The sequence below is a fragment of the Aythya ferina genome, assembly GCF_964211825.1.
Source record: "Aythya ferina genome assembly, chromosome: 7".
NCBI classification, from domain to species: domain Eukaryota; kingdom Metazoa; phylum Chordata; class Aves; order Anseriformes; family Anatidae; genus Aythya; species Aythya ferina.
Window position 1 is genome coordinate 20,838,464 of NC_140302.1, and position 27,148 is coordinate 20,865,611.

At 36.9% G+C, this 27,148-nt stretch overlaps 1 protein-coding gene across 1 annotated transcript; it reads left to right on the forward strand.

The window, feature by feature from the left end:
* Positions 1–253: 253 nt before the first annotated feature.
* Positions 254–27,148, forward strand: TNKS2 (tankyrase 2). Its single transcript, XM_084525561.1, has 27 exons — positions 254–598; positions 5,694–5,918; positions 6,892–6,987; positions 7,308–7,344; positions 7,665–7,740; positions 8,920–9,014; positions 10,194–10,260; positions 11,775–11,961; positions 13,103–13,224; positions 13,727–13,818; positions 13,904–13,982; positions 15,010–15,181; positions 15,889–15,968; positions 16,384–16,529; positions 16,958–17,123; positions 17,409–17,628; positions 18,017–18,126; positions 18,870–19,058; positions 19,844–20,096; positions 20,707–20,789; positions 21,379–21,499; positions 22,464–22,561; positions 23,028–23,102; positions 24,118–24,223; positions 25,058–25,244; positions 26,074–26,230; positions 26,521–27,148. Exons 1-27 carry the CDS (start codon positions 397–399, stop codon positions 26,581–26,583), a joined length of 3,504 nt encoding a protein of 1,167 aa, XP_084381687.1. The 5' UTR covers positions 254–396; the 3' UTR covers positions 26,584–27,148.

A 27,148-nucleotide genomic window follows, 5' to 3' on the forward strand; every position in this document is an offset into this window, starting at 1 on the left:
CAACAGAAAAAAACATTTCTTCAGCCCTGGCCCGCTCTGCGAGCGCAGCGACAGCCCCCAGGGCCGAGCCGGGGCCTGCGTTCTCTCATAGCCCTCACACGAGGCCCCCGCGCCACCATGGCGCCGCCCTCTGCGCATGCCTGCCCCTTCGCTAGGCGCGTGCGCTCTGCGCCAGATGCCCGCCCCTTCCTGCTGCAGCGAGGCCGAGGGCGGCGGTGCTGCTGCTACTGCTACTGCTGCTGTTACTGCTGCCACTGCTGCGTCCGCTGCGTCCGCACCCCTCCACCGCCATGCGCCGGGCCCCGCGCCCCGCCCCGCGCCCTGCGCCGAGGGCCGCCGCCGCCGAGGGCCGCGGGCTGTGAGCGGGGCGCCGCGGGCTGCTGGGCCCGGCCCGGCATGGCGGGGCGGCGGTGCGCGGGCGGCGCGGCCGCCTTGGCTGAAGCTCCGGGCTGCGGAGCGGCGGCCGAGCCGGCCCGGGAGCTGTTCGAGGCTTGCAGGAACGGGGACGTGGAGCGGGTCAAGCGGCTGGTGCGGCCCGAGAACGTCAACAGCCGGGACACGGCGGGCAGGAAGTCCAGCCCGCTGCACTTCGCCGCAGGTACCGGCCGGGGGCCGCCCCGCCTGCCTGGGCAGCGCCGGGGCTCGGTGCTGGGTGGCCGTGGTGTGTGGGCTGTCAGCCTGGGCGGCTGATCGCGGCCCCCGGACCGCCTCCGTCGGCCTCAGCAGCCGCGTTTATTTTTAGCATTTCGCCCGCTGTCGGAGAGCTGGGTTTCGAAGTTCTTGCGTCCTTATCGGTAACAGACAGGCTTTGTTAATTCAGCACTTAAAAGGCAAATAACTGACATCACAGAGCAACTGCTTCTGCTGGGCGCTGGCCAGAAGATTGTCTACCACCTTTTCAGACAAAGGCTTGATTGTGGCGGTTGTTTTCGTGTTGTTTCTCCTGGTTGCACTGCAGTGTGACATGCAGGACCCTAAGGGTGCGAGAGGGAGCAGCTGCATTTTAGCTAAGCAATATGGATAAGCGATAAAGATGCTTGTTTCTTCATTGAGTTAATTTGGAAAAGGTTTCTAATTAAGATGCCACTTTTTCTCATTCAGCAGATTTAATGGATCTAAGTTCCTGAGAGCCTTCTTTGTAGGACAGCTGCATTTCACAGGTTTAAGATACTTGAGCAGCAACAGAGCCCAGGGGACAACTTAAAATATCCTTAGAGGAAAACAATTTTGCAGCCATCTTTTTATAAGTTTGTCCTGCCTGTTCACTCATAAGTTGTGAATTTCTAAATGAGTTTGCTTCACAGCCTTTTGGAGAAGCAGGAGGTTGTTGTTTTTGTTTTGTTAGTTTCCTTTTTGTGCCTAAGGTGTTTCTCATACAATGTAATGCTCTACTTTACCTTTCTGGACAAGAGTGATCTGTCTTGGCTTTAAAAAAAACAGAGCTTCAGATCTATGGAAAACTTTTTATTTAAAAAAATAAATAGAAGTCAGTTCACATATTTGTTGGACTTCTGACACTAAGCAGGGTAGTGTGTGTAAGTGGGAGAGGCTGTGGCCTTGCTTATGTCTACTTCAGACTTGATACAGAGAAGTGAATAGCCTTCCTCACAAGACTGAAGGGTATGCTGAAAGTTTCTGGTTAAAACGTGATGTAGGATAAATGCGTAATTTCTTGATTTAGTGCTCTGCCACTACTTCAGATCACTCTTTGTTGTCAGCCTACCTGCAGTAGACGCAGTTTTGGAAGTTGGGCATAAGCAGTTCCTGGATTTTGGGGTTGTTTTTGTTTTGATTTGTTTTTTCCATGTTATTCACAGTTTGAGTAATTCTTTTGTCTCTTGTGTCTAAAGGAATTACATTCCAGGAAGTAAAAGCAAAAGTCTGTTGTATTTTTGCTTTGTTTAGCCTAGGTATGTGTTATTAGAAAATGTTATGAAACTTCTCTGACTAGTTTCATTCAGTTACAAGACTTTGTTTTATGGAAGAGGTGGAGAACTGTGAAGATAGTTTTCTTACTGCCTTTTTTCCTCTTCTTGGGTCAATCTGGGACCTGAACTTGGGTTTTATTTTTAACGATTTTGCTCAGACCTTTTTTTCCCTTACCTAGTAACTTAACAAAAAAAAGTGTTTCATTTTACATGTGTCATTTTGTATAGGTGACTTTTAAAATACCTTTCTTATTAAAAAAAAAAAAAGAAATAAAAAAGTTTTCCCTTGGAGAGTTTGTCTTTATTAGAAGTAATACGTACTGGGGTCTTGATTGCTGTCTGGGTTTTTGTAGCACACAGCAGCCTTTGCGATGTGGTGGGCTCAATCTTGTCTCACCATTAGCTGCATGTGCTTACTCAAGGGCAGTCAATCCTTTTCATCAGCAGCAGTGTATCGTTGAACTGACAGTATCATAATGTTTTGGGGACTTGGCAGTACCAAAATGCCCTTCCTGCAAGTTAAAATTCGTCAAAAAAAAAAAAAAAGAGAGAGAGAGAAAAAAAAAAAACAAAACACCAAACAGCTGGGGCAGTGTCAGTGGAGAAGAATGAGAGCTCAGTCATTTGTGTAGCTTATTCTGTCAGAATTAAGTGAATGTCAATTATGACATTATCTATACAGATGCACAGGCAAGTTTCTGTGGTGATTAATATTGGGTATTTGTCAACTAGAAGTTTGCAGCTTTTCAGGGGAACAAGTGCAGTGAGATGCTTGGCTGCCATAGGTGGGAGAAGGGAGGCAGCCCTGGTAGCTCTGATACTTTGCAGTAAGAAATAGTGTTTGTGATGATGAGACCAGTTGTCTTGCATAGGAGCAAGCTGTGATACCATTTAGTTTGTCCTCTGGTGCGAGCTTGAGAGACACGAAAAGAATTAGAAATTACATTAAAAAAAAAAAAGTATTAAAGCTGTTCTTGCAGCAGTGGACTAACAGCAAAGAGGAACTGTTTGTGTCGGCAGTGGCTCCTGCCTGTGTCAGCACAGGCTGTCCTCTCTCTCCGCTCACAGTGAAAGCAGGAGAGGCCATTGTACAGAGTTTGGCCGCCTCCTCTGTACACATACATCCTGTGGAAAATACTTCTGTTTCCATTTGTGGTGCCCTCTTGTACACGTGTTTTCCTGGAGCAGTGAGGAGTCCCTGCTGCGTGCTTCTTGCTGGAGTGCAGTTACAGAAATTGTTCTGATGCAGGTGATGATCCAGTCTCAACATTAAAATATCAGCAGGCAGCTTAGAGATGTTGTTGTCCGTTTCAGGGGTATATTTCAATTGGATGCTGGCTTTGCACTGAGAGAAGCTATGGGTAGCTGATGAATTGTGTCTGATTGAACCAACATGCTAACTAGAGGGCTCCCAGGTGAGTTCTCCTCATCTGCAGGGAGGCTGACCGCAGCTTGTTGTCCATATTGATATTGATTCCTGCTCTGGCTGGTGGCTGTATTCAAAATGGTGACTATACACCACAGCTGTGAAGGAGAGGAATGCCTTCTGCATAAGAATGAGTGATGTTTATCCCCCAGATGTGTAACTTGGAGACAGAAAGTTGGATCAGAGACTTTTCTAACATAGCTAAAGCAGTTTCTGGAAAATGTTCTTTGGAACCAAAAGAAGATACCAAGCAGTCTGTCATCAAATAGCAGCTTTGATGATGTGTTTGCAGGACTGTAGCACTTGTGAAAAGTCTATTCTGAATAGATATTGTAAGAATTTAGCAAATTTTCATTATGCATTCAGCCTAGAAACAGAATTTCTGGAATTTTTGAAGATGCAAGAAAAATCTAAGAGAACCTATGTAAGAAAGATAAGAGTACTTATCATGTCTAGTTATGAAAGCTAGATTTAAGAATGTTTGAGGGAGGAGGAGGAACGATGGATTTTGTGGCCTGTCTTTGGCACGTACAGCTTCTTTACAGAACTTCTCTCAGCATGGCTAGCTGATCACATTTATAGACCTGGAACAATGAAAACAATAGGATTGCAGATTCCAGAAATTGCTTTAATTGCAATATTTGTTTTTTCAGCTGTTAGCAGGGGAAGTGAAAGTGCTTCGTGGTCCGGGATTTCAGCTGCTGTAAGTCTGGGAGAAGGGTCAACTGAAGAGTTCAGGTTTATTGAAGAACAGGCTGTGAGTGTGTTCTGTTGCAACAAAGCTAAAGCCAAAAAGTTCAGTTGTAGCTAAAACATGCTTCAGTGGTTTTGTTACTGAAATGTGGTGTGGTTGTTAGAAATAAACATAATTTCTTGGTTCTCCTTGCCTTGTCTTCTGACTACCTGCTGAGGGTGGGTGGATGATGGCCAAAGTTCAAATTCACTGGCTTGGAGTACAGTGGCGTTTTTAGCTGGAGGATGATTTGGTCTGAGGAGAAGCTCAGGTGAAGACACAGCCCCCACCAGTTCTTGACCTCTTCAGGAAAATGGTTTGTAGCTCAGGTATTTAAAACACAGGAGGCCAAGTTCAGCATGCATATGACATTTCCCAACAGGTACCCAGCACAGGTCTGGTATGTACCAAAATATGGCTCTTGTCTGTGCTCACAATCCCTGAGACCCAAGCAGGGCTTCATGAAGCCTTTGAGGGAATGTTTCAGGCAGCGTCCTTTAGAACACGTGTATAGACACAATAGCTATAAGCAGAATTCTTAAGTCATGCTGGCTTCTTGTAAAGATACTGAAGAAAGCATGGATACGGTTGGTAATGGCTTGAGATACTGCGTTATTTGCTGTTATATAAATGTGTGAGATACAGCTGAAGTTAAATAATAGTAGCCATAGAACTGGCTTGGAACAGCACTTACCTTATTTAGAATACATTTCTCACCCAAAATCAGCATGTTTTTTTGCTGTCCAGTAACTTGAATGACAGGATTGTAAAATTGCCTCAGAATGTGTGAGAGCATTTTTGTGTTTCGGTCACAATTGAACATTCATAGTCAGATTAGGGATCAATTAAAATAGACTTTACGGACATCTTTCAGTTCTGGTTGTGCATGCTCATAATATATTTCATCTATGGAGAATGGTCGGTCTCAGATAAATGTTTTTACCTTCCTAAGGATTTTCTTAAGTGATCATTTCAAAGACGAAATGTGTGCATTCTGTTAATTAATCTTTAGAAAGCAGATAGCCATGCTGATGGTTTTAGCTTGTAAGCAGTGCTGTGCTTACTTGTTTTTTATATTAAAAAAAAAAAGTTAAGTAAAATAATTTTCATGCCATGTGATTTTATTTTTTTAATTTAAATAATTTAAAATATCAATCATATACACATTGGCTTGTAACCATTCACCACTCCTATTTGGTAAACTCATGTATTGGTCCTTCTGCAAACTGGCTGCAGGTTGGCAGTGTTGTACAAAATATTGTTAGCTTTAATTACCACGTAACATGACTGAAAAAGAGGTTTTGTTGTTGGTGTTCTGGTTTCTGTTGTTTTTCAAGAAGCTGTCGACTTGTGGGAGTTCTACCAGAATACTAATTGTTCAAATCTTGAATATTGTTATTCTACTGATTTTAATATAATTTGGGGGGTTTCAAAAATGGCTTTACCATGTAAATGCTCCTTTTGTAAGAAATGCCAGTTTGGATTTTTATTCAGAGAGAAAATAGTCATTTAATCTTGTTTTAATACGGGTATGTGGGACAAGGAGTTTCCTTTTCCAACATCTTTCATCCGTGGCAGATGAGACAAAGCTCTCTTTCTCTTCCAGGTTTTGGTCGGAAGGATGTAGTTGAATATTTACTTCAAAGTGGTGCCAATGTCCATGCACGAGATGATGGAGGTCTTATTCCTCTTCACAACGCTTGCTCATTTGGACATGCCGAAGTTGTCAATCTTCTATTACGGCACGGTGCAGATCCTAATGCTCGGGACAATTGGAATTACACTCCTCTTCACGAAGCTGCCATTAAGGGCAAGACAGATGTCTGCATTGGTAATTTTCTTGCACTTCTCCTGTGACTGACTTGCGTTTGTGTTTTGTTTTGTTTTGTTTTTTTTTAACCACAAAATCAAGAATCATTTTTATTCTATGAAATAAAAGACCATTTTAATTCTATGAAACTGTCAATTTACAAATAAAAATAAAAATCTTGTATAAGCTTAAATTCATATGTTAGTTTTATGAGGAACAAAGTAACTACATATTTTAGATCTGTTTTTGATAATTGTCTAAGTATATCAATTCAGGTTGACATCATAGGGAGAAAGCCTTAGTGATGCAGTGGAACTAGATTCTCTTCTGCTTCAGCCTAGACTCTTACATTGCCTTCTGCTGTTACTTACAGTGCAGTGGAAAGAACAAAACTATTTTTAATAATGGATTTATTCTGTCGCTCTACATTGCAGTCATGTTAAATTAGCTAAGGATATGAACTAAATTTAAACAAGTTGAGTACATGTATAGATGAGGTGTCTTGACTATGTAATTCTTAAGAGGTGGGAAGAGATAGAAAGAGTGTTTGAGAAACTAGTTTTTTGATTGTGTCATTTCCTTGAATATAATTTATTCAGGAGCACATCTGGAGAGTAGTGTGTATATAACCTGGTTGGTTTGTCCCCAGTATCAGTGCAAGGTCGATGAAGATGCACAGCCTTCTAGTAGGTACCTAATGAGAAGTACCTCCTGTTTTTTTGGGGAGGAAAGGGGGACAGTCTCAGTTTTCCAGCTGAAGTTGCCTCCTGCCAGTTACTGATTGTTCCAATTCTTCTCTGCTATTTTCTAATAAAATGTGGTTCACTAGGTAAACTGTTCACAGGTAGCATTATGGAATTCTGACATAAAGAAGTTAAGAGGGGAAGTTTGGAATGATAACTGGATTTTTCTTTTGTGTTTGCTGCTTACAATATATCTTGTAAGCCTTGTCTTGTAGAACTGTTTTCTCATGAAAACCTTTTGCATTTTGAAGTATTGCTGCAGCATGGTGCTGAACCGACCATCCGGAACACAGATGGAAGAACAGCTTTGGATTTAGCAGACCCATCCGCAAAAGCAGTGTTGACTGGTAAGTGATAATTTTTAGATTACTTTGACTAATAATGCTCCAATTAATTTAATATTGGCGGGGGGGAACAACAAAACAAAACAAAAAACCTACAAATATACTGTATTACTTTTTCTGTTTTATAATTCTAATCAGAAAATTCCTGTATGGCCTTGTTATCTCATTCATGTGATTCATTCTAGATAAATACTTCATTGTACTGGTTCAAAACTGGACTGTCAAATTTTGGAAGTGAATGATAAATAGTAAACTTCGACTTGGAAACTTAACATATATGGATATGTATTTAACAACTAAAGAAACTCCCTTTTGTCTTCCAGGTGAATACAAGAAAGATGAACTCTTAGAAAGTGCCAGGTATGCACTTTAATGGAAGACATCTGAGGTTTAGTTATTTTCAGAATTGTATGGGGGCTTTGTATGTTATGAATATGTTTATTCATGAGCTGGCATTCCATCTAGATACACAGCTTTATCTGTTTCTGTGAATAAAACAACAAAAATAATTACATAAACACTTTTTTTTTTTTGCTTTGCCTTTAATAATACTGGCAATCCGTAAGTAATATATAGCTTTAGAACAGATCTGCTGAACACATTATAACAAGGAAAAACAAAAGCATAAGCTGCTAATAATTATAACAAAAAGAATGCCTGTTTCATATCTTGTTTTTCAGGAGTGGAAATGAAGAAAAGATGATGTCTCTTCTTACACCATTAAATGTTAACTGTCATGCAAGTGATGGCAGAAAGGTATTTTTGTTTAAAATTTGATTTAAAAACTTAGTTTCACACTTTTTGACCAGATTTCAAGAATGTTTTAACATAGATTCTATTTTGTTTAATATAGGTAGGGAAAAAAGATTGTATATCTCTAGTACCTGTCTGGTGTTTGTTTTTAAACCTTAAAAGGACTGTGTAGGTATTTTCCATGGTGGAGCAATAAACACACAGCTTTTCAGTTGGAACTTCAGCTTGACCTTGATATCTGCAGTGATAAAGAAGGGAGGTCTTTTCATAGACTCTTACATGTTATCATGAAGAAATACATGCAGGCCCCTTGCTTGTCATACACCCAAAGCAAGTTATTGTTGCTGTTTCAGAAAGAGGTTATTCATCACTTTGGTAGTGGTATTGTTAAAGAACTACTTATAAATGTTCAAAATCTCTTTTTTTTTTTTTTTTTCAAATCATACCATAGACTACCAAAGTTTCAGGTTATTAAATACCTAATTTTGGCATCCTTATTCTTCTTATATACGTGTACGCTTTCCCTTAAGTTTTGTTGAAACAAATTTTCCTGCGCAAGGCTTGTGGTAAGATATTGGGATTTCCGGAATACCTATACACTGCTATTTTCTCAGCTTCTAATTGTGAGACATCCTCCTGGAACTGCACAAACGCATTGAGTTGATGGTTTTGTAAATGAAGAGAATAAGATTTTTCTTAGCTAATTTGTAGCTCTACCTTGACTGATATTCTTGAATGCATCAGCTAGAAACAAGTAGAAGCTAGTCTGTGGAGTTGGAGAACTTTAAAAAATAAAAATATAAAAAAAAAACCTATGTCATTTATCAGACATACCGTGTAAAGGTCATGTTAGTTCCCCTTTAGCAAGGGACATAGTTTTTCCCAGCAAAGTTTATAGACAAAACAAAAAAATGGATTGTGGGACTCAAATTTGTTAAGAGGACCTTAATCCCGGAACATACTATTGATGAAATAAATTCAGGATTTGTGTTTATTAGGACCGTAAGAGTAGTCAGTAAAGAATAAAAATAACTACTAAATGTCTGATTCAAGCCCTCTGGTGTTTTTTTAGTGTTACAAGTATTTTAGGGACTTCAGTAATTAGTCTTGTTAACAAGTTTTGAAAAAAAAAAAGTTGTTTGATTTTGTGTTACTGATTACTTCTACGTTCTGTTGTTTCAGTCTACTCCTTTACATTTAGCAGCTGGATATAACCGTGTAAAAATAGTACAGCTGTTACTGCAACATGGAGCTGATGTACATGCTAAAGATAAGGGGTAGGTTCATTTTTCCTTTATTCAGAATGAACAGAAGATTCCCAGAATTGACGTGAGGAGTAGTAATACCATTTTAACCATGAAGAATTTCTAAGTCAAGGCCTTTAATCTTTCTGTCATGACAAAAATATTAAGTTGAGTCTTAAGACTTACAAAGCGGTAAAATCTAAATTGAGCTGACCGCAGAATATGCTAGCTTTCAGGCATCACTTAGTTTGTCTACTTTATAAATAAAATACTTCAATAAATCACTGAGGAGTCAGCAAATATTTTAAATGTTGAATCAGTCTTAACTTTCTTCCTACATCTAAGTTTCTACACTTTTTTTTGGAAGGAATAATTAAAAATTGAAGATCCGTTTTCCAGAGACTATGTTTGGACTAAGTTTTTAAGTATTTGGTTATTATCTCAGGAAATGTAGCAATCATATCATATGGATGTGCTGAATTTATTGACAGTTGCATAAAATACAATGAAAAACTTAATTTTAAAATGTGTATCTGTGTACATTAAAGATTATGGAAAGCAAACTTAACTCTCAGTTTTAGAAGATCATAACTACATAAATAGCTGTCTTATCAGGCATCTTTAAGTGTCCATTTGGTGTTTGAATTCACTTTTGTCCTTTCTCCCTTACTAGCCTGCAGTGAAAAAAAATCATTTTGGGCAAAATCTCACTTGCTTCAAAGACCATTTGGTTTGTGAGAGTATGAAGCTGGCTTTACAACCATGGTAGCTCTGCCATTACTACAGAAATTTGTACAGTTACTTAAATGGTAGCCTGTAAGGCTCCTTTAGTTTCCAAGGGAAAGGGTAATCTTGCACCAATGTACTCACTGACAAAGGAAGTAACAACTGTCACTCCTGAAACATTACTACAGTTAGTCCTTCCTGATTAGGGTTCCAAGTCTCAGAAAAGCACTTTCATTTGCAGTCAGTGCAATTTGTTTCTCATCTTCTGGTCATTTTCAATGTTCACTGTTCTGAGAAATACTGATGGGTTTTTATGGGTTCTTCCTCAGTTTATTTCCCTTCGACTTCATTTGAGCACCTCGGATGCAGGTTTTTGTAAAATGTTCAAGATGCAGTGTAGTGTTATTTGCATTGTTCTAGATTTTTTGCATTGTTTGGAATTGAAATAGGAGTGCTAAGATTATTTCCCTTTTCTTTCCTGTATAGAGATTTGGTGCCGCTTCACAATGCATGTTCCTATGGTCATTATGAAGTAACAGAGCTTCTAGTAAAGGTTGGTCTTTGAAAAAATTCAATTAGGTTGGATAATATTAAATAAGAACAGATTACAATAGACAGAAGTTGCATATTTTTCATTCATTTTCAAAACCTGAAGAATAGATTCCTTTTGTTCTACATGTTAGTTGTTATCAAGCTATAGCTGCAGAATCTTCTGTTTGCGAGGAAGCTTTCCCCTTAAATGTGCTTTTAGTTTTCAACTCTCTTGTCTTCAAAGTTGAGTGTTTACCATGGAGTAAGTACTACTGCTCTAAACCCTTCCACTCTCACTCGTTAAAAAAAGGAGGGGGGGGGAAGGGGGGGGAAAAAACAACTGAGCAATACTGTGAATCAAACAATAGAAAAAATACTTCAGAAGACAGTATTAAGGGATTTTCAAAAAGAATACTGATAAAGATTGTAAACAGTTTAACATTAAAGAGTAATCAGTTTCTTGAGGGAATGAACATCGGAACCTAAATTCTTGCTCACAGTTATAACCCTCACCCCAAAGAAAAATCAGCTTTTATAAAGTAAGTGAACTCTAAGAACTGAATTGGCTTATCTGGATTATGTTAAACTCAAAGATAAAGTATGATGCACTTTAAACCAGGGGCTTCAAGGTGTTCCTGCAAAAATCTGTGCCACAAAGGGATTTTTAGTACTTAAAGGGGGCTTGTAAAAAAGATGGAAAACAACTTTTTATGTGGGCCTTTTTTTTTTTTTTGAGTGTTTTGTTTTTGCTCCATAGGCCAACTGTAAAGTGAATCTAGTGTACTAGACATAAAAAAAAAAAAAAATAAAAAAAAAAAAATCATCTGTCCACTACTGCATGTCTTAACTGTTAGGCTACAGTTAAAATTCATACTGGATTTGTGCTCCAGTGAATCTTTAATTATTTTTTGTTAGCACTGCAGTGTTAACAGGAGCAATGGGAACGAGCATGTCTGGTCAGACTTGCTTACAAAAAGAACTCACAGGGCCTGGAGAAGAATTACGTAGATGCTAAATAACCAAGGGTATTACTTGCAGAACCTTGTACTTAATGTATTGATTCAAGATTGACTTTGAGTGTCTAGTGTCTGTTGATTAGACGTCTTGGCTGTCATTACTCAGGGGTATTTACAGAAAGTGTATTTAACTTAGTACAGGTGTTCACTGTAGACTTATTCTAGATTAGCAAGAAAAAGGAGCTTTTCCAGAGGTGACTTGGAGCAGGTAAATGAGAGTCGTTATCAGATGTGGCCTGTAGCAGAGCTCCTCTGATTTTTAGAGAAGAAAGTCTAGAGACCAGCCTGCCTTTGGCTTCTGTGAATACCTTTGAGACACTAGAGGATTAAAAACTGCAATGTGCTGGAATATTCTGTTATATCGAAAATGAATGTCTGGAGAATGTCTTGGATACAGTTTGCATACAAGCTTTGATTTTTATTTTAACAGTCTACTGCATTGAAATGAATGACAGAAGCCTTTTTCTAATAATCTGGATTTTTATGTTGCATCTTTTTTTTTACCCTTTTCTTTTTCAAGCATGGAGCATGTGTGAATGCAATGGATCTGTGGCAATTCACTCCTCTGCATGAAGCAGCTTCTAAGAACAGGGTGGAAGTTTGTTCTCTTTTGTTAAGTTATGGTGCTGACCCAACACTGTTGAACTGTCACAACAAAAGCACCATTGATTTGGCTCCAACGCCCCAATTAAAAGAACGATTAGCATGTGAGTATGAAATAAGATCAGTTCTGCAGTTTTAGATTGTAATATGTGCTGAGGTTTCCTGCACAGTGAGCTGCCAGAAATGAGATCTCGAAAATGTTTACAGTTTACAAGTTAATTGGGCAATATTTGGTAGTACATTTCCCTGTTTATAATTTGATCTTCTAAACTAGAGGAGGTATAGATTAGATGTTACATAGAAATTCTTTACTCAGAGGGTGGTGAGGCACAGGAACAGGTTGTCCAGAGAAACTGGATGCCCCATCCCTGGAGGTATTCAAGGCCAGTTCGGATGGGGCTTTGGGACCATGATCTAGTGGAAGGTGTCTCTTCCCATGGCAGAGGGCTTGGAACTACGTGGGCTTTAAAGTCCTTTCCAACCCAACAATACAAAGTGTATGGTCAGTTTTACAGTCAGGTGGTTGTAGTGGTTTTTGTAGCTTCACTGTAAGCACTTTCCCTCGCAACCTCGCCAGTGTGCTTTTATTTTCCACACATAATCCTGTCATTGCATCAAGGCTGCTGAAATACTTATTTTTTACTCCACCGTAGTTTGTTGGAAGAAAGAAAAAACAGAATTGTTTAAAACATGGAATGTGTTCTCAGTATGCCACGATCACCAAAAGTTCGAAGAAATTAATGAAAGGCATTGATTTTGTCCAGCATACTAAATGGGTTGAGAAGAATGCCCTCATTCTGTCTTAGAGTAGACAAATGGTAACTTTCTGGGGTACATTGACAAGAATTGAGAAATACTACATTTGACTTCACGCTGGCAACTAGAAATGGTTTTCCGAAGAGAGGTAACAAGTAAAGTTATCCTGGGACTGGTACATATGCAAAGAGTGGAACCTAGAACAATGAAATAGATCTTGTTCAGCCAGCTTGGATCTCTCTAGCTTTGGACTGGAAGCAAAGTGCATTCTTGTTATGTTTTGACTTAGCTAGCAAATTCTGTCAAGTGGTATAGAAGCTTTAAGTCTGAGTTGAAATTTTTGGAGCATGGTCTGCTACGTGGGGAGAAGCCCTTTAAGTGTCCTACCAAGGAATGAAATGAATGTTTTTATCTGAAAGAATCAATATTCTTGATCCTTCTAGAGTTAAGGAATGTAGCATTCTGTTATGTATTTATTTCTTTTTAAAGATGAATTCAAAGGTCACTCGCTGCTACAGGCTGCAAGAGAATCAGATGTAGCTCGTATAAAGAAGCATCTTTCTTTGGAGACAGTAAACTTCAAGCACCCTCAAACACATGAGACAGCATTGGTAATGCTTTGGGATTTATTAATTATTTTGTGTGTATTGTGGCTGGTCTAAATATAGTAGGCAATAGTTTAGAACTCTTGGTTTCATTGTCAAACATTGTCATTATGACTAACCTGGAACATGAAATGTCCAGTTTAAAAAAAAAAAAAAAAGGAAAAAGTTGTTTAAGGTTTTTAAGGTTAAAGTTAAGACTAATAAATTGCCCATTTTTTGTAGGTTATCTAAATCATTGTTTTTCTTTCATTTCTGTAATCTAATTTTAAGCAACACCAAGTTACACATTAGCTTTGTTTGTAAAGCTTTGCTTTCTAGCAATTGTTGGAGAGGGAGTTTTGGAAAATACCAGAGCCCATGTGGAATCTCTTGAATCATAAAGAGAATTATAATTTCTTTTTCTGTTGCCTTTGCACACAATCAACTCTACTGCCAGCTGACTAACTAGTAGTAAAACCTTATGTTGCTAGCTAGTTATTAATGCTAAATTTTTTGATGTCTTTTTCAGCACTGTGCTGCTGCATCTCCATATCCAAAACGAAAACAAGTGTGCGAATTGCTACTGAGGAAAGGAGCCAACATTAATGAAAAAACAAAAGAGTGAGTGGTTACAAATGAATGCTCCTGTTTGTTTAGAAGATTTTGAAAAATGTATTATAAATTACTCTTTTTTTTTTTTTTAAAGCTTCTTGACTCCTCTGCACGTGGCATCAGAAAAAGCTCATAATGATGTTGTTGAAGTAGTTGTGAAACACGAAGCTAAGGTACAAGTTACTGTTCTTCATACCTTTTGCTTACATTTATCTTCTGTATAGGTTTTAATAGTATGAGAATAATTTAGCAAAGTGTCTACTCTGCTATCCAATTTGTTTTGAAAGGTTATATATTTATGCAATTAAGACACAGACCATCAATCAGTCCTGCACATTGAGGCATTATCTTTGTTCCTATTTTCTAAGTTGTGTGGAAATAGTTCTTTTCACTGTTAACTGAAAGCTCACAGAACATGTTATGTGCCTTGTTGTCCAGTAGCGATAACACTGCTGTTTAAAAATAAAAAAATAAAAAAGCATGAACAACAAGAGGTTAGTCTGAACTGTAAAACAGGTAGACTTTGTGATGTTGTGTGCATTAAAAAAAGAGAATGTAGAAAGCAGATACTCTGTCATTCTCTGGCATACAGAGCATCTGCAGATGCTTTGTAATTTTGGGCTTGAATTGCCTAAATTAGGAGTTGAGGCTCTTCCTTATGGAAATTTGGATACAGCCTGACTGCTGTGAAGTTTATAGAGCGATGATCAAAATTCATGGAACAGTAGGGAATACAAGTAACCTTTGGGTACATAATTTTAAATTTCTAAATGCATCTTGGTTACCTTGACCGAAACACATATGGAGTCTTCAATCTGAAAGACTACTGTTTAGCCAATACAGGTAGAAGCCATTTTACATACTGGCACAAAGGTTGTCTGTTGCCATGAGCAAAATCATGGATTATGTCTGTATGTGGTAAAACTGCTGTAACTGTTTGTTCACACTGTGGATCATTCACATGATTCTTAAAAGGAGGCTATTTTTCCTCAATAAATGCATTTATAACTTTATGAACAGCTTATATTTAAATCTTCTGAAATGTCATGGCGTTTGAAAATACGCTGAATATGTTGTTCTAATCAAATTTAGAAGCAATACATGAAGTTCTTCCAGTCTATAATGGAAAAAAATATGATCAAAACAATGTTAGAAAAAACTTTTTAATAACATGTTCTCAAGGTTCTGTTTTATTTTTAGGTTAATGCATTGGATAATCTCGGGCAGACCTCTCTTCACAGAGCAGCACATTGCGGTCACCTTCAGACGTGCAGGTTGCTGTTGAGTTCTGGATGTGATCCTTCCATTGTGTCTCTGCAGGGCTTTACAGCCTTACAGATGGGGACTGAAAGTGTGCAACAGCTACTGCAAGGTACAATTGATTTATTCAAGATGTACTTAAGAAGTAATGTGAAGTTTCATTTAACTTGCCGCTTCAAGTGCTGTAAGGAATAATAGTGAGTGCAAAAAAAAAAAAGAACTTTCTACAAAAGATAAAATCTGGTTTGGTTTGTACAATTCATATTCTGTAACCGCATGCACATGGAAAGGCTCTGCTTATATAAGTAGGGTTAATTATACCATTTAATCTCTAGTGTTCAGGTGCAGATTGTCACAGGTGATCAGAATGTTAAATGGTATAGCCACCTATAATCACTTTTGTAGAAGTCCTGATGCAGGGAGGGTAGAATCTTCTACGTAAAAAGTGAGTTTCAAAGAAGTAGTTGTGCATTTGTGAGCAGAGGCAACGGGGTATATAGATTTTCATGAATAAGGTTTAGTTATTGTACGCACAGGTAAGCTTCTTGTGATAGTCTGATTCTGAAACTGAATGCTTAATTGGTTCCACAATTTTCCTATGTGGGTAGGAAGCATGTTGCTAAAGGCAACTTTTTAAAGATAGATAATAGCTATGGTTGTACATGTTTAAAAAAGAAAAATATTGTAATAATTCAAAAATTCTCTAACTTTTTTCATTAAATCCTTGATTTCCCTTAAATTCATGAAATGCAGAAATGATTTCTTGTCTTAAATTCTTTCAAGTTACGGTTAGGTCATAGAACCTCATTTATATTGCAGAAGGTATCCCACTAGGTAATTCAGATGCAGATCGACAATTGCTGGAGGCTGCGAAAGCTGGAGATGTGGATACTGTAAAAGTAAGCTTAAACCTGTCCTAAAAATAATTGGGAATTATATGCCAAACTATAATTTCTAAAAATAAGCAAATCAACAGCCCTTTGCTGGCTGTTTTAGAGTTATGATTCTTGTCATCTGTAGTTTTGTGCAATACAAAGATTGTAGGTCAAAATGTAATGTTCACCACCAGGAGGTGGTGCATTCTGAAAGTGGCAATCTGTTCTTATATAAAAGTTGGAAATGAGTCACAGGTGTGGATTTGGGAGGAGGGGGTAATTGTTTTTTTCATGGGATACAACCTATGAAAAGTAAAGTTATATAAAAATAAATTTTAATGAAAGTATTTTTCAAAATCAGATGTATAACAACATCTATGACTAAAAGTGTTCCTACATTATATATAGTGATATATGTTTTGTCTGTTGGGTTTCACAGAAACTATGTACGGTTCAAAGTGTGAACTGCAGGGATATTGAAGGCCGTCAGTCTACACCACTTCATTTTGCAGCTGGATATAATAGGGTATCTGTTGTTGAATATCTTCTCCAGCATGGAGCTGATGTGCATGCAAAAGATAAGGGGTAAATACTCAAATTTATTGTATATTTTCATGGCAATTGTAACTGATGGTATCTGTCAGCTTTTGAGTATTGCTAGCTGATATGCATCCTGTCTTTCTTCAGATGCTTATTTATTCTCAAGGACAGGTCAGTTACAATGAAGGTCTGTGAAACTGTTCAGAATATCCAGAAAAACATTTCTGCGGTACTTAGGAGTAGAGTGTTAAAAATTTTATACCCTGTTTTTAGTTTTCTTCAATGCTGATTGCATTTATACTGTGGCAGCGGATATTCCTACTGTATTAGACTACAGTGAAAGATCTAAATTAAAAAGGGGGGGGTAGGGGGAAGGGTTATGGTTAGGTTAAGGTACATTCTGTTTTAGGTTTATATCTCTTTGTGAAAAGAGATTTTATTTTTTTACGGAAACTTTAACATTTTTTTTCCAGCGGACTTGTCCCTTTACATAATGCTTGTTCATATGGTCACTATGAAGTTGCGGAACTCCTCGTTAAACATGGTGCAGTTGTCAATGTAGCTGACCTGTGGAAATTCACTCCCTTGCATGAAGCTGCAGCGAAAGGAAAATATGAGATATGCAAACTCCTATTACAGGTATTACACATGTTGGAGGAGATTACTTTCTTTTTTTCTGTTGAGCCTGAAGTATGATTGTACTTCATTGAGAAGTTGGTTGGTGGTTTCTAAATGACTGTAGGTAAACATTTTCAGTAGAAGGAATACGATTTGCAAGTATGTTGTTCTTTCTCACAGTATGTGTAATGCTCTCTGAAGGAGTCAAGTGTATGTCAGAATAATTGTTCAATAAGGCATAAAATACCTAAGATGCAAAATGTTTATTCTGCTTATGTGCTTACCATCTGGTTTTGATGTGCACAGCATGGAGCTGACCCCACAAAGAAAAACAGAGATGGAAATACGCCATTAGACCTTGTTAAAGATGGTGATACTGATATTCAGGACCTACTTAGAGGAGATGCAGCTCTACTAGATGCTGCTAAGAAAGGTTGTTTGGCCAGGGTTAAAAAGCTGTGTTCACCTGACAACGTCAATTGTCGGGACACACAAGGACGGCATTCAACACCACTACATTTAGCAGGTCAGTGTTTCATTTAACTTATTGGATTGGAGTTAGTAGTTACTGTCTGAGCTTACTATGTCTAAACAAGTTTAAAAGTTTAGCCTCAAGCTAGAGGAGTATGTATTTCTCTTTTTATTTAGAAAAAAGTCCATAATTTAGTATTTTATGCATATATTTCCAATTCTCTGTAGCCCAAGAGTGTCTTTTATTGTTTATTGACAGAGGTTTTAAAATCAGATACTCTTAAATAGGGTGAAGCTGTCTTCATTGATAGATTATGAACTATTTTCAGTGGGAACGGCATACTAACCTTCAAGTAATGTAAATGAATTCTAATTTCTCTGTAGCTTGTTGAAGAAGTTTTTAAAGATTTACTGTATTTATTATATCCTTTACAACCTTCCAGCTGGTTACAACAATTTGGAGGTTGCAGAGTACCTGTTACAGCATGGAGCAGATGTGAATGCGCAGGATAAAGGAGGTTTGATTCCTCTGCATAATGCTGCATCTTATGGGGTAAATATCTTGGACTTTCATATGAGTTATTTTCCTAAAAAATAAAATACATTTATTTGTCAGCATAATGAGCCAATACTCTCTAGAAAGAGACTTGTAATCTCTTTCAAGAGAGTTGCTATCAAGTTGTAATGTAGTCTTCTTTGCAAAAAAGTCAGTCAGTCATAATAAGCTCATTGTTATAATTGAGGACTTCTTTGAATTTGTAAAGTAATGGTCTGAATTGCCAGAACTTAGTTTTCTGAACATAAACACTTGCAAGGCCAGCAGCCTGAAGGGTGTTCCACAAAATGTATTTCCCCACCCATGCTGATCAGATCTTATCAACAAGATCTTATTTTTTCTTCTCTGGCTGGTGTTGAGACAACAGTTGTGTATCGAGATCTTTGTGTTTGTATCAAGTCTTTAAGCAAAGCAGCTGGAGTACTTTCCAAACCAGAAGTTCGAATTCAGGTGCTTTTCTATTAGGTTCCCTTGGGCTTGGAATTCTGTTGTCTTGTTTAAAAAAAAAAAAAAAAAAAAAAAAGAAGACAAGAGAAGAAATCTTAACTCTTCTTATTGGAATATAATAAAATAAGTCAGGAAGAAAACACCTTGTTTTAAAACTTTTTATAGGAATTACAAAGTAAATGTATTCTAATAAAAATTCAGAATGAGGATTACAGAGAAGTATCAGTAAAAGTTCTGAGTTAGCTTAATACACTGTAGTACCTCGGAATTTAACAGGTGGCTTTATTTTTCAGCATGTAGATGTAGCAGCTTTACTTATAAAATATAATGCATGTGTGAATGCTACGGACAAATGGGCTTTCACACCTTTGCATGAAGCAGCCCAGAAAGGAAGGACACAGCTTTGTGCCCTATTACTGGCTCATGGAGCTGATCCAACGCTGAAAAACCAGGAAGGACAAACACCTTTAGACCTGGTTACCGTAAGTGATGGAGCTCTTTTGGGGGAATCTGCATTTGCCTTCTGTTTGTGGCAGCTCTTATTAACATTCTAAAAGATACTAATAGGGGAATTTCTGTGGAGTTTAAAATGCTGTGGGTTTTCTGGTTTTATATGTGCCTGGTAGAGAAAGTCAGTAGAGTCTTTATAATCCTTTAGATATCTTGTTCAAGACTTACTTTAAAATGGAGTGGAGAGAAAGAATACAAAAGAAGTTTGTACTTACAAGTTGATGTTCTTAATTCAGTACTTAAATTTTGACAAATAAAAAAATTGTAGCAATCAAATGTAAGCAAACTTTGTAGCAAGATAAATTTAGGAAACTATCTGGTGGTTAAGTTCTTGGTGTGCTTTTTCCCCAAAAATATTACAATACAACCCAAAGCTACACTCAGAGTAACTCTATTTTATTTCGTAAGTTCTGGTTAGCAGTAGAAACTTTTGCTAGATTTTCCTAGAAAATGAATTTTGTTTAGCTGTCCCTAAAGTTTTTGTTTTAAGAAATACTGAAATCGTAACTGTTCATCTTATTACAGTTTGTATTTATAAATGTTTTACAATTTCATCTGTGTTATTAGCACAAAAGGCTGTTTGCAAACTGCATTGTAAAATGGATATATGTTCCAGTATGCAGTTATCTATATTTCAGTATACTTAGGAATAAGTCTGGAATAATTATAATGCATTATAGGAAAAACAACTGTGTAAAATATTTCCTATATTTTAATAAATTGCCTATATTTTAATAATTTGTCTTCTTATATTTAGGCAGATGATGTCAGCGCATTACTGACAGCAGCAATGCCTCCTTCTGCCTTACCATCTTGCTACAAACCTCAGGTTATAAGTGTATCTCAGACTACGGGCTCTACAGCAGATTCCCTGTCTTCTGTTCCATCCAGTCCCTCCAGCCTCTCTGCTGCAAGTAGTCTTGACAATTTGTCTGGTAGTTTTTCTGAACTTCCATCTGTTGTTGGTACAAACAGCTCAGAGGGAGCTACTGTTCTGGAGAAAAAAGAAGGTGAGGCTTAGTTTCTACCATATGATAGAAAGAATACATGTGTGAAGTTTCCATAGCTACATACAGTTACTGTGACTTAAAGTATACAATATCCCTATTCGTTAAGATGTCATTAACAAAGAGCAGATGTCTGAAACCTTGTACAAGATTTTTAGTACTTTCCCCTTCTAGAAGACCTTAAAAAAGGCTCCTTTTCCTCTGAACAGACTCAAAATGGTGAATTGTGTTTTAAAAGAGAAGTCAGATGAAGCTTGGCTCCATACCAAGCTGTGTTTTACTACAAACTTGATCCAGTTTCCAAGAGGTTACTGTCAAATCAGATAACCTGGAATGGTTACTTCTATAACATGTTTGTTCTGAAAATATTTGTTGTTGAAGCATGTGTTTCTGGTAGCTAGTTGGTTGCGTATCTCATAGAGGTTTGCATACACACTGTATGTGCACAGATGTTAGTGTTAGTACCATTGGTTAGTGATGCAAATATTTATTTCCTATCTTCACAAGACCAGAAATTTCTGCATCTCCCATTATTGCCACAGACAGTGCAAGATTGTGTATACTTACATAATACATACACAAATGTATGTTCTGAGTTTTTCTTCATATCCAGTTTCAGGTGTAGATTTTAGCATAAATCAGTTTGTGCGGAACCTTGGCCTCGAACATCTTATTGACATATTTGAGAGAGAACAGGTAAGTAGACACATTTATGTCCAGATGCTCGCCTAGAAAGCAAGGGAATAAATACTGACCGGTTAGAGTAGTGTAATAAGACAAATTTAAAATGAGTTAATGTTTCAACTTGAAATAGAAGGAAGGAAAAGTTTGTAACTCTGGATTTTTTATTTATATATATAACAAGTATGTATATTAACATATAGAATACCTATCCTTATTAAAAAAAAAAAAAAAAATGGGGACAAGTGCCTGTATCAGTTTGAGAGTGTAGGTGTTTCCTTTCAGTGGTATAAATAGTGAAGTTAAATAAATAGTTGTGTTTATGGGTAATTTTTATGTTTATTTTTCGATCAGAAGCATGATCCTTGCTAGCAGTACCAGTTGCTCAGTTGTAGTTTGTAGCGTATTTATTTGAAGATAAAAGTTTGGAGAAAATAGTTGAGTCAAAGCCAAGGACAAGAATAATACACTAAAGTCTCCAGTGTGCGTATTCTTTTTTTACACCTTTGCCTCAACTTTTGAGGTATGTTTTTTTTACTGTCATTGGCAGCTGTGCTGTTCTGTTTATGCTGTTGTACAAATAAAGATGTTGCTCTCATTCTAGATAACACTGGATGTGTTGGTTGAAATGGGACACAAAGAATTGAAGGAAATTGGAATTAATGCTTATGGCCATAGGCACAAAATCATTAAAGGAGTTGAAAGGCTGATTTCTGGACAGCAAGGTATATACTTGTTTCAAATTATTACGTAACACTGCTTTTATAGAATCCTTTTTCATAAATACTTTAATAGTAAACCATATCTTGTTAAAAATAATAGTGAAACTTGTCCTAAAATGACACTTTAAATGATAGGAATGTCTTCTGACTTGAAATGAGGGGGCTTTTATATGAACTGTGAATCAGGCCTTTTAGATCTTGCCTCTTTTTAAAAAGTAATCTTTGCGATCACCATTTTGTGTTTACTTTCATAGGTAATGTGTGGATCCTAGAGCAAAGTGATTGTAAGCTTTTTGAGGGAGTATGGTAGTATGGTTTGTGGTAGGGACTATATTGTGCTGTTCTGTTAGATTCTGCGATTGTGTTTGCTTTCTCAGAAAGCCAGATGATTTTTTCTATATGCTTTTTTAAGATACAGTTGATGCATTGACGTGTTTCCAGTGAACCAAAATTAGCATAACCTGCTGTGTTCAACAGCTTCAGCTTGTAGTGAATTTTGTGCTGAAGCCTCTTTATTTATGCAGCACTGAAGTGGTTATTCTTGTGTAGGCAATGATTGATCAGTATCCACAGATAAATGGGTGTAATTGTTGTTCTGCATTCAGACCCAGCTGCTACGCTTTTTATGGCATTTATAGTGTATGTGTATGTAGTATGTATAGTGTATGTATATTTATAGTGTATGTATGGGTAGAGATTATAAACAGAGATTTTGAAAAAGTTTGAAAGTAATGAAATGATTGGAGGGATGGCACTTAGACATCCACAAAAACCTATGTGCTTGGTGGTAAGTAAAAGGCAATTAAAATCATTGATAACATTTTGCCTTTTTTCCTAGCAAAACTATTCATCCTTTAAGCTGAGTTTTGAGAAGATAGTTTCTTTAAGAAGAAAATTCTTACTGTTTATCATTCTAAATGAATCTTGAAGCAGTTCCTGAAAGTGTTATGTTTTGTTATATTCACAGGACTTAACCCATACCTGACCCTAAATACTTCCAGTAGCGGAACTATTCTCATAGATCTTTCCTCTGAAGATAAGGAGTTTCAATCAGTAGAAGAGGAGGTATACTTTCTTTATACCCTCATAATATTTTTGTTTTTTCTACTAAAGATATGGACATAGGAGTACTGCTAGACAATTTAGCAATGAGATAGACATTTCTAAGCATAACAAGAAAAACTTACATAAGGATACTTCAAATTTTCATCTATCAACTGCTTGTCTGTCAAGACACAGGTTTAAGTCACTTCCTTTTGAAATGTAATAATCACACAGGACAGAATTTTGAAGAAACAATACTCTAAACAGGATACTGGAAGTCTCTCAATTTGAAATTTCGTTTGTACTCAAGTTACATTACCAAAAAAAAAAAATCACAAAACATGTTTGTGTGCATCCTCGCAATCTGGTATTGCTTAGCACACAGTCACTATCTAAAAATTTCAAGAGTTTGTTCTTTTGATTATTTGAAAGTTTGAAAGATGTGTGTTCTGCAGCAGTGACCATCCTAAAAATTCTCAATCTTCAGATGCAGAGTACTGTCCGAGAGCATAGAGATGGAGGACATGCTGGTGGAGTCTTCAATAGATACAACATTTTAAAGGTAACTTACATATTTTTCATAACTAATGGTTACACCCTCAGTGTTTTGGCTGCAAATATCCTTAACTTGTCCATAAAACGTTCTAAATTTGTTTATTTATTGAGTTTCATAAGAAATGTGCCATTCTGAGACATGCACAGGGAAAAGATAATCTTTCAGGGAAATTCAAAGAATAAGCAGTTTTTCTGTATAATCTTACGGATCAGTAAACATTAAAAAGTTTTATGACAAATTGACGTAGGATATCACAGAAAACCGTATGATATTTGAAGAAGACGACAGAAGGTTTCATAGGAAACAAAGGATTCATTCTGTTGAGGAAATGACAGGGAGAAACAGGAAGAAGCAAAAAGTGAAAGCAAAGCTTCTGAAGCATGGAAGTAAGGGGACCTAGTATAACTTGATTTAAAGCCAAAGGAGCTTAGAACAACAGAACATAAACAACCTTGCTTTAAGCAATTTATTGCATTTTCCCCCAGAAGAAATGGTCATTTTCATTAAAATATCTTTTTAATTTGTAAGTGCAAGTTCTATGCTAAACTGATACTACACTTTGCACAGTAAAAGAGATGGGCTGTATCTACACACATAAGGCTTTGCCAGTGCCTAGCATACCTGTGCTTAGAGTGCATTATTTACTTCATCTGAAAAGTATTCCAGAAGTCTTCATGAAAGATTGTTCTTTATTTTCTAGATGACCTTCTTACTGGTGCTTTTTATCAAGATGTTTTTGGAGGGATACTGAAGTAGAATTGTGACTAAACCTGCTAAATATAAACTAAGAAGTATTGCTTAAGATGTTTAAAATTAATTATTTCAGTTAAGCATTCATTTACAATTTACTTGGTGTTATGTTAGATCAATCAACATTGTATATTAGAGAATCCCAGCCTTTCACTGAGTTCTAAGGAAAGAAGTATTCTCTAGGTGTCATTTTAAAGTACTGTGGTATAACATCTGTTAAGTAAACGCAAATCTTCACTTTTGGGTGGAACTTACATTTTAACTTTTTCAGATTCAGAAAGTGTGCAACAAAAAGCTATGGGAAAGATATACTCACAGGAGGAAAGAGGTCTCCGAAGAGAATCATAACCATGCTAATGAAAGGATGCTGTTTCATGGTGAGATACTGAAATGCACCTTTATGTACTTGTTTAACCATCAGCACTGTTTGGTGGAGGGTTTATTTTGGTCCAAACAGTAATTTTTCTCACTGAATGTAGGTACTAAATTTTGCACAAGTTTTATGCAAACATGTTTGTCAGCAGTGACATGTAATGTACTGGATCCTACTTCTGAAACTTTCACTTGTCTCCCAATGAAGGGGACTTTTGAAGTTCTAAGTAAAAACAAACTAGCAACTATGAATGGGGATCAAGGGGTGTGCCTTTGTAGCTTGTCTTGACGTGCAAATTAAATAGGTCCAATGTGCATCCTTACAATGAAAACTGCATAGTTCCCAACATAACTGGGAATTGTGAGTAAAAAAAAAAAAAAAAGTGAAAAACACTAAAGAGACAAACAGAAGAACAATCTCTTCTCCTTTAGATAGTTACTGCAGAGTTTTGACTGGAGTACATTCAATATGTTTCATTGCTTTTTAAATGCAGTTTACTTAGTAGAAGATGATGTGATTTGTGTAGCAATATAATCCCAGAATCTTGGTTAGGATGAAGCTACGCTGAAGGGAATATTCACTGAGCATTCTTTTACAGGAAGAATTGCTTTAAACATTATCCTTTACAAATATCTGTTAAAAATGTACACCCAGCAACTCCTGTTCTTTGTATAACATCTCTAGCAGACGGGTAGTGTAAATTGGAGCTCAGAATTTCTGCAGATTGATTTCCTTGTGTGTGGAAATGCTGCATCAAAAAAAGCTGGGGAACAGATGGTAGAATTGTTGTACATATCTCCGTGTATAGTACTTTAAACATTTTGCTTCCTTCTCTTAGGGTCCCCATTTGTGAATGCGATCATTCACAAAGGCTTTGATGAGAGACATGCCTATATAGGTGGCATGTTTGGAGCTGGGATTTATTTTGCTGAAAATTCTTCCAAAAGTAATCAGTATGTCTATGGAATTGGAGGTGGCACTGGATGTCCAATTCACAAAGATAGATCTTGTTATGTTTGCCATAGGTAAGTTACGATCTTTTACACAAAAGAATCCAAATTTGCATTTGCATGTTATGTTACAGATAGGCAAGTCAGCAGATTCTGTGAAGAAATATTTCTTGGGTAACGAAACCTCAGCGCTCAGTATATGCTGAGCGTAACAGAGTATCAGAAAACCTTGATAATTGTCTCAGAGAACCTTTAACTATCTTTGTTGCATTTAACCAAGTCTTTGCCCTTAACTCAGTGTAAAAATGAGAGGTAGGTAGCCTGAGAGTGAGAAGATCTGTTAGCTGCTTGCATGGAAGATGTGGCAATATCAGCGTTCAGTCCGCTTGATTGCCTGCCAGTGATACTCAGGTACTGTATTTCTTTGAAAAGAATGCACACTGTAACAGTCATCCCTCCATGTCACTGCTGCTTCAGACACTAAAATATAGGCATGGATTTACAGAATCTCTACCACTAGCTAAGTTCATAAATCCTTTAGATTTAAGAGTCCTTGCCCCTTTTCACTTTATATTACTTAGCATTTTCTGGTACTCTGAAATAAAGAGATGATCTAGAGTTACAGAGGATGTCAGTCTAGTCAAGCTTTGTAAAGTTTTGAATAAGAAGTTTTACGAATTTGCCTTGTGTGAAGGGTTTGAAAGCCAAGAGTTTTGCCTGAACATAACAAAATGGTATGTAACATTGGTCTACAAAAACAGATTAAATTGCCACTGTATTAGAACATATCTATCTACTCTTGATCTGTTTTTTTTTTTTTTTTTTTTTTTTAAATAAAAACATTAGAACTTGTCTGTAGGTTATGTAAGGTATTCTGTTTTCATGTTTTTTTACTTTAACACAGGCAATTGCTGTTCTGTCGTGTAACACTGGGCAAGTCTTTCCTGCAGTTCAGTGCTATGAAAATGGCTCATTCTCCCCCTGGACATCACTCAGTTACTGGGCGACCCAGTGTAAATGGACTGGCATTAGCAGAATACGTCATTTACAGAGGGGAGCAGGTATGTTGGATTTGGGGTTGTTTTTTCAGACCTCTTTTTAAAAGGCATGAGTTACGAGTGTTTTTTCCGCTTATTTTTGGTGTACTAGGACTTGTTTTTTTCTTGGAACAAACTCCAGCTGTGGTTGAAGGTGAAAGGGTCTTTGCCTGAATACTTCAGGCATTTTAGCTCTTGACATTTTGCCTTTTTTCTTTTTCTTTTTCTTTTTTTTAACCTTTTTCCCCATCTCTGGATAAATTTGGAATGTTTGTCAGAAAATATAATAAAGAATGTATATGTTGCTCTTTCAGGCTTATCCAGAATACTTGATTACTTACCAGATAATGAAACCTGAAGTCACCACTGAAGCTTAAGACAAATTACTTGTGGGAAGACATCAGACTTGGATGTGAAGATACCAGTGGCTGCCATCCTGTTAACTACAATGAGTTGTTGAAAAACAGGTGGTGTGGTAGCAAATGTGAACAAAATCTATCATTTTTGACTTGATAAAGCTTTAATAATGTATAGTACATTTTTCTAAAATTTCAAAAATGTCCTCTTTTTCAGCACTTTAACAGATACCATTCCAGGCATAAACTGCAATTTGCCTGTACTAAATTATAAACAAAAATTAACTTAAACCAATGGTTTTATACAATACTACATTGACATTTAACAGAAATTGTAATGCTCTATACAGGAACTCATTTTACTAATACTGTGTTCTTTAAAACACTGCATTTACACTGAAAATGTTTTCATTTGTAAAACTGTAAATAAGAGCTTTTGTACTAGCTTGGTATTTATTTACATTGCTTTGTAATATAAGTGTTTTAGAACTGCAACCTTGTAAAAAAAAAAAAAAAAAAAAAAATTCCAAATGTTGGTTTGTTCATCTGTTTCCTCATGCACAATAGATTTAAAAAGCCAGTTTTC

Bases quoted from the DNA above. Each gene is read 5' to 3' on its own strand.
- TNKS2 (XM_084525561.1), top strand. From the start codon at position 397: ATGGCGGGGCGGCGGTGCGCGGGCGGCGCGGCCGCCTTGGCTGAAGCT. The intron at 6,988-7,307 runs GTAAGTGATAAT...TTTGTCTTCCAG, and splicing joins CGCAAAAGCAGTGTTGACTG to GTGAATACAAGAAAGATGAA. The intron at 16,530-16,957 runs GTAAATACTCAA...TTTTTTTTCCAG, and splicing joins GTGCATGCAAAAGATAAGGG to CGGACTTGTCCCTTTACATA.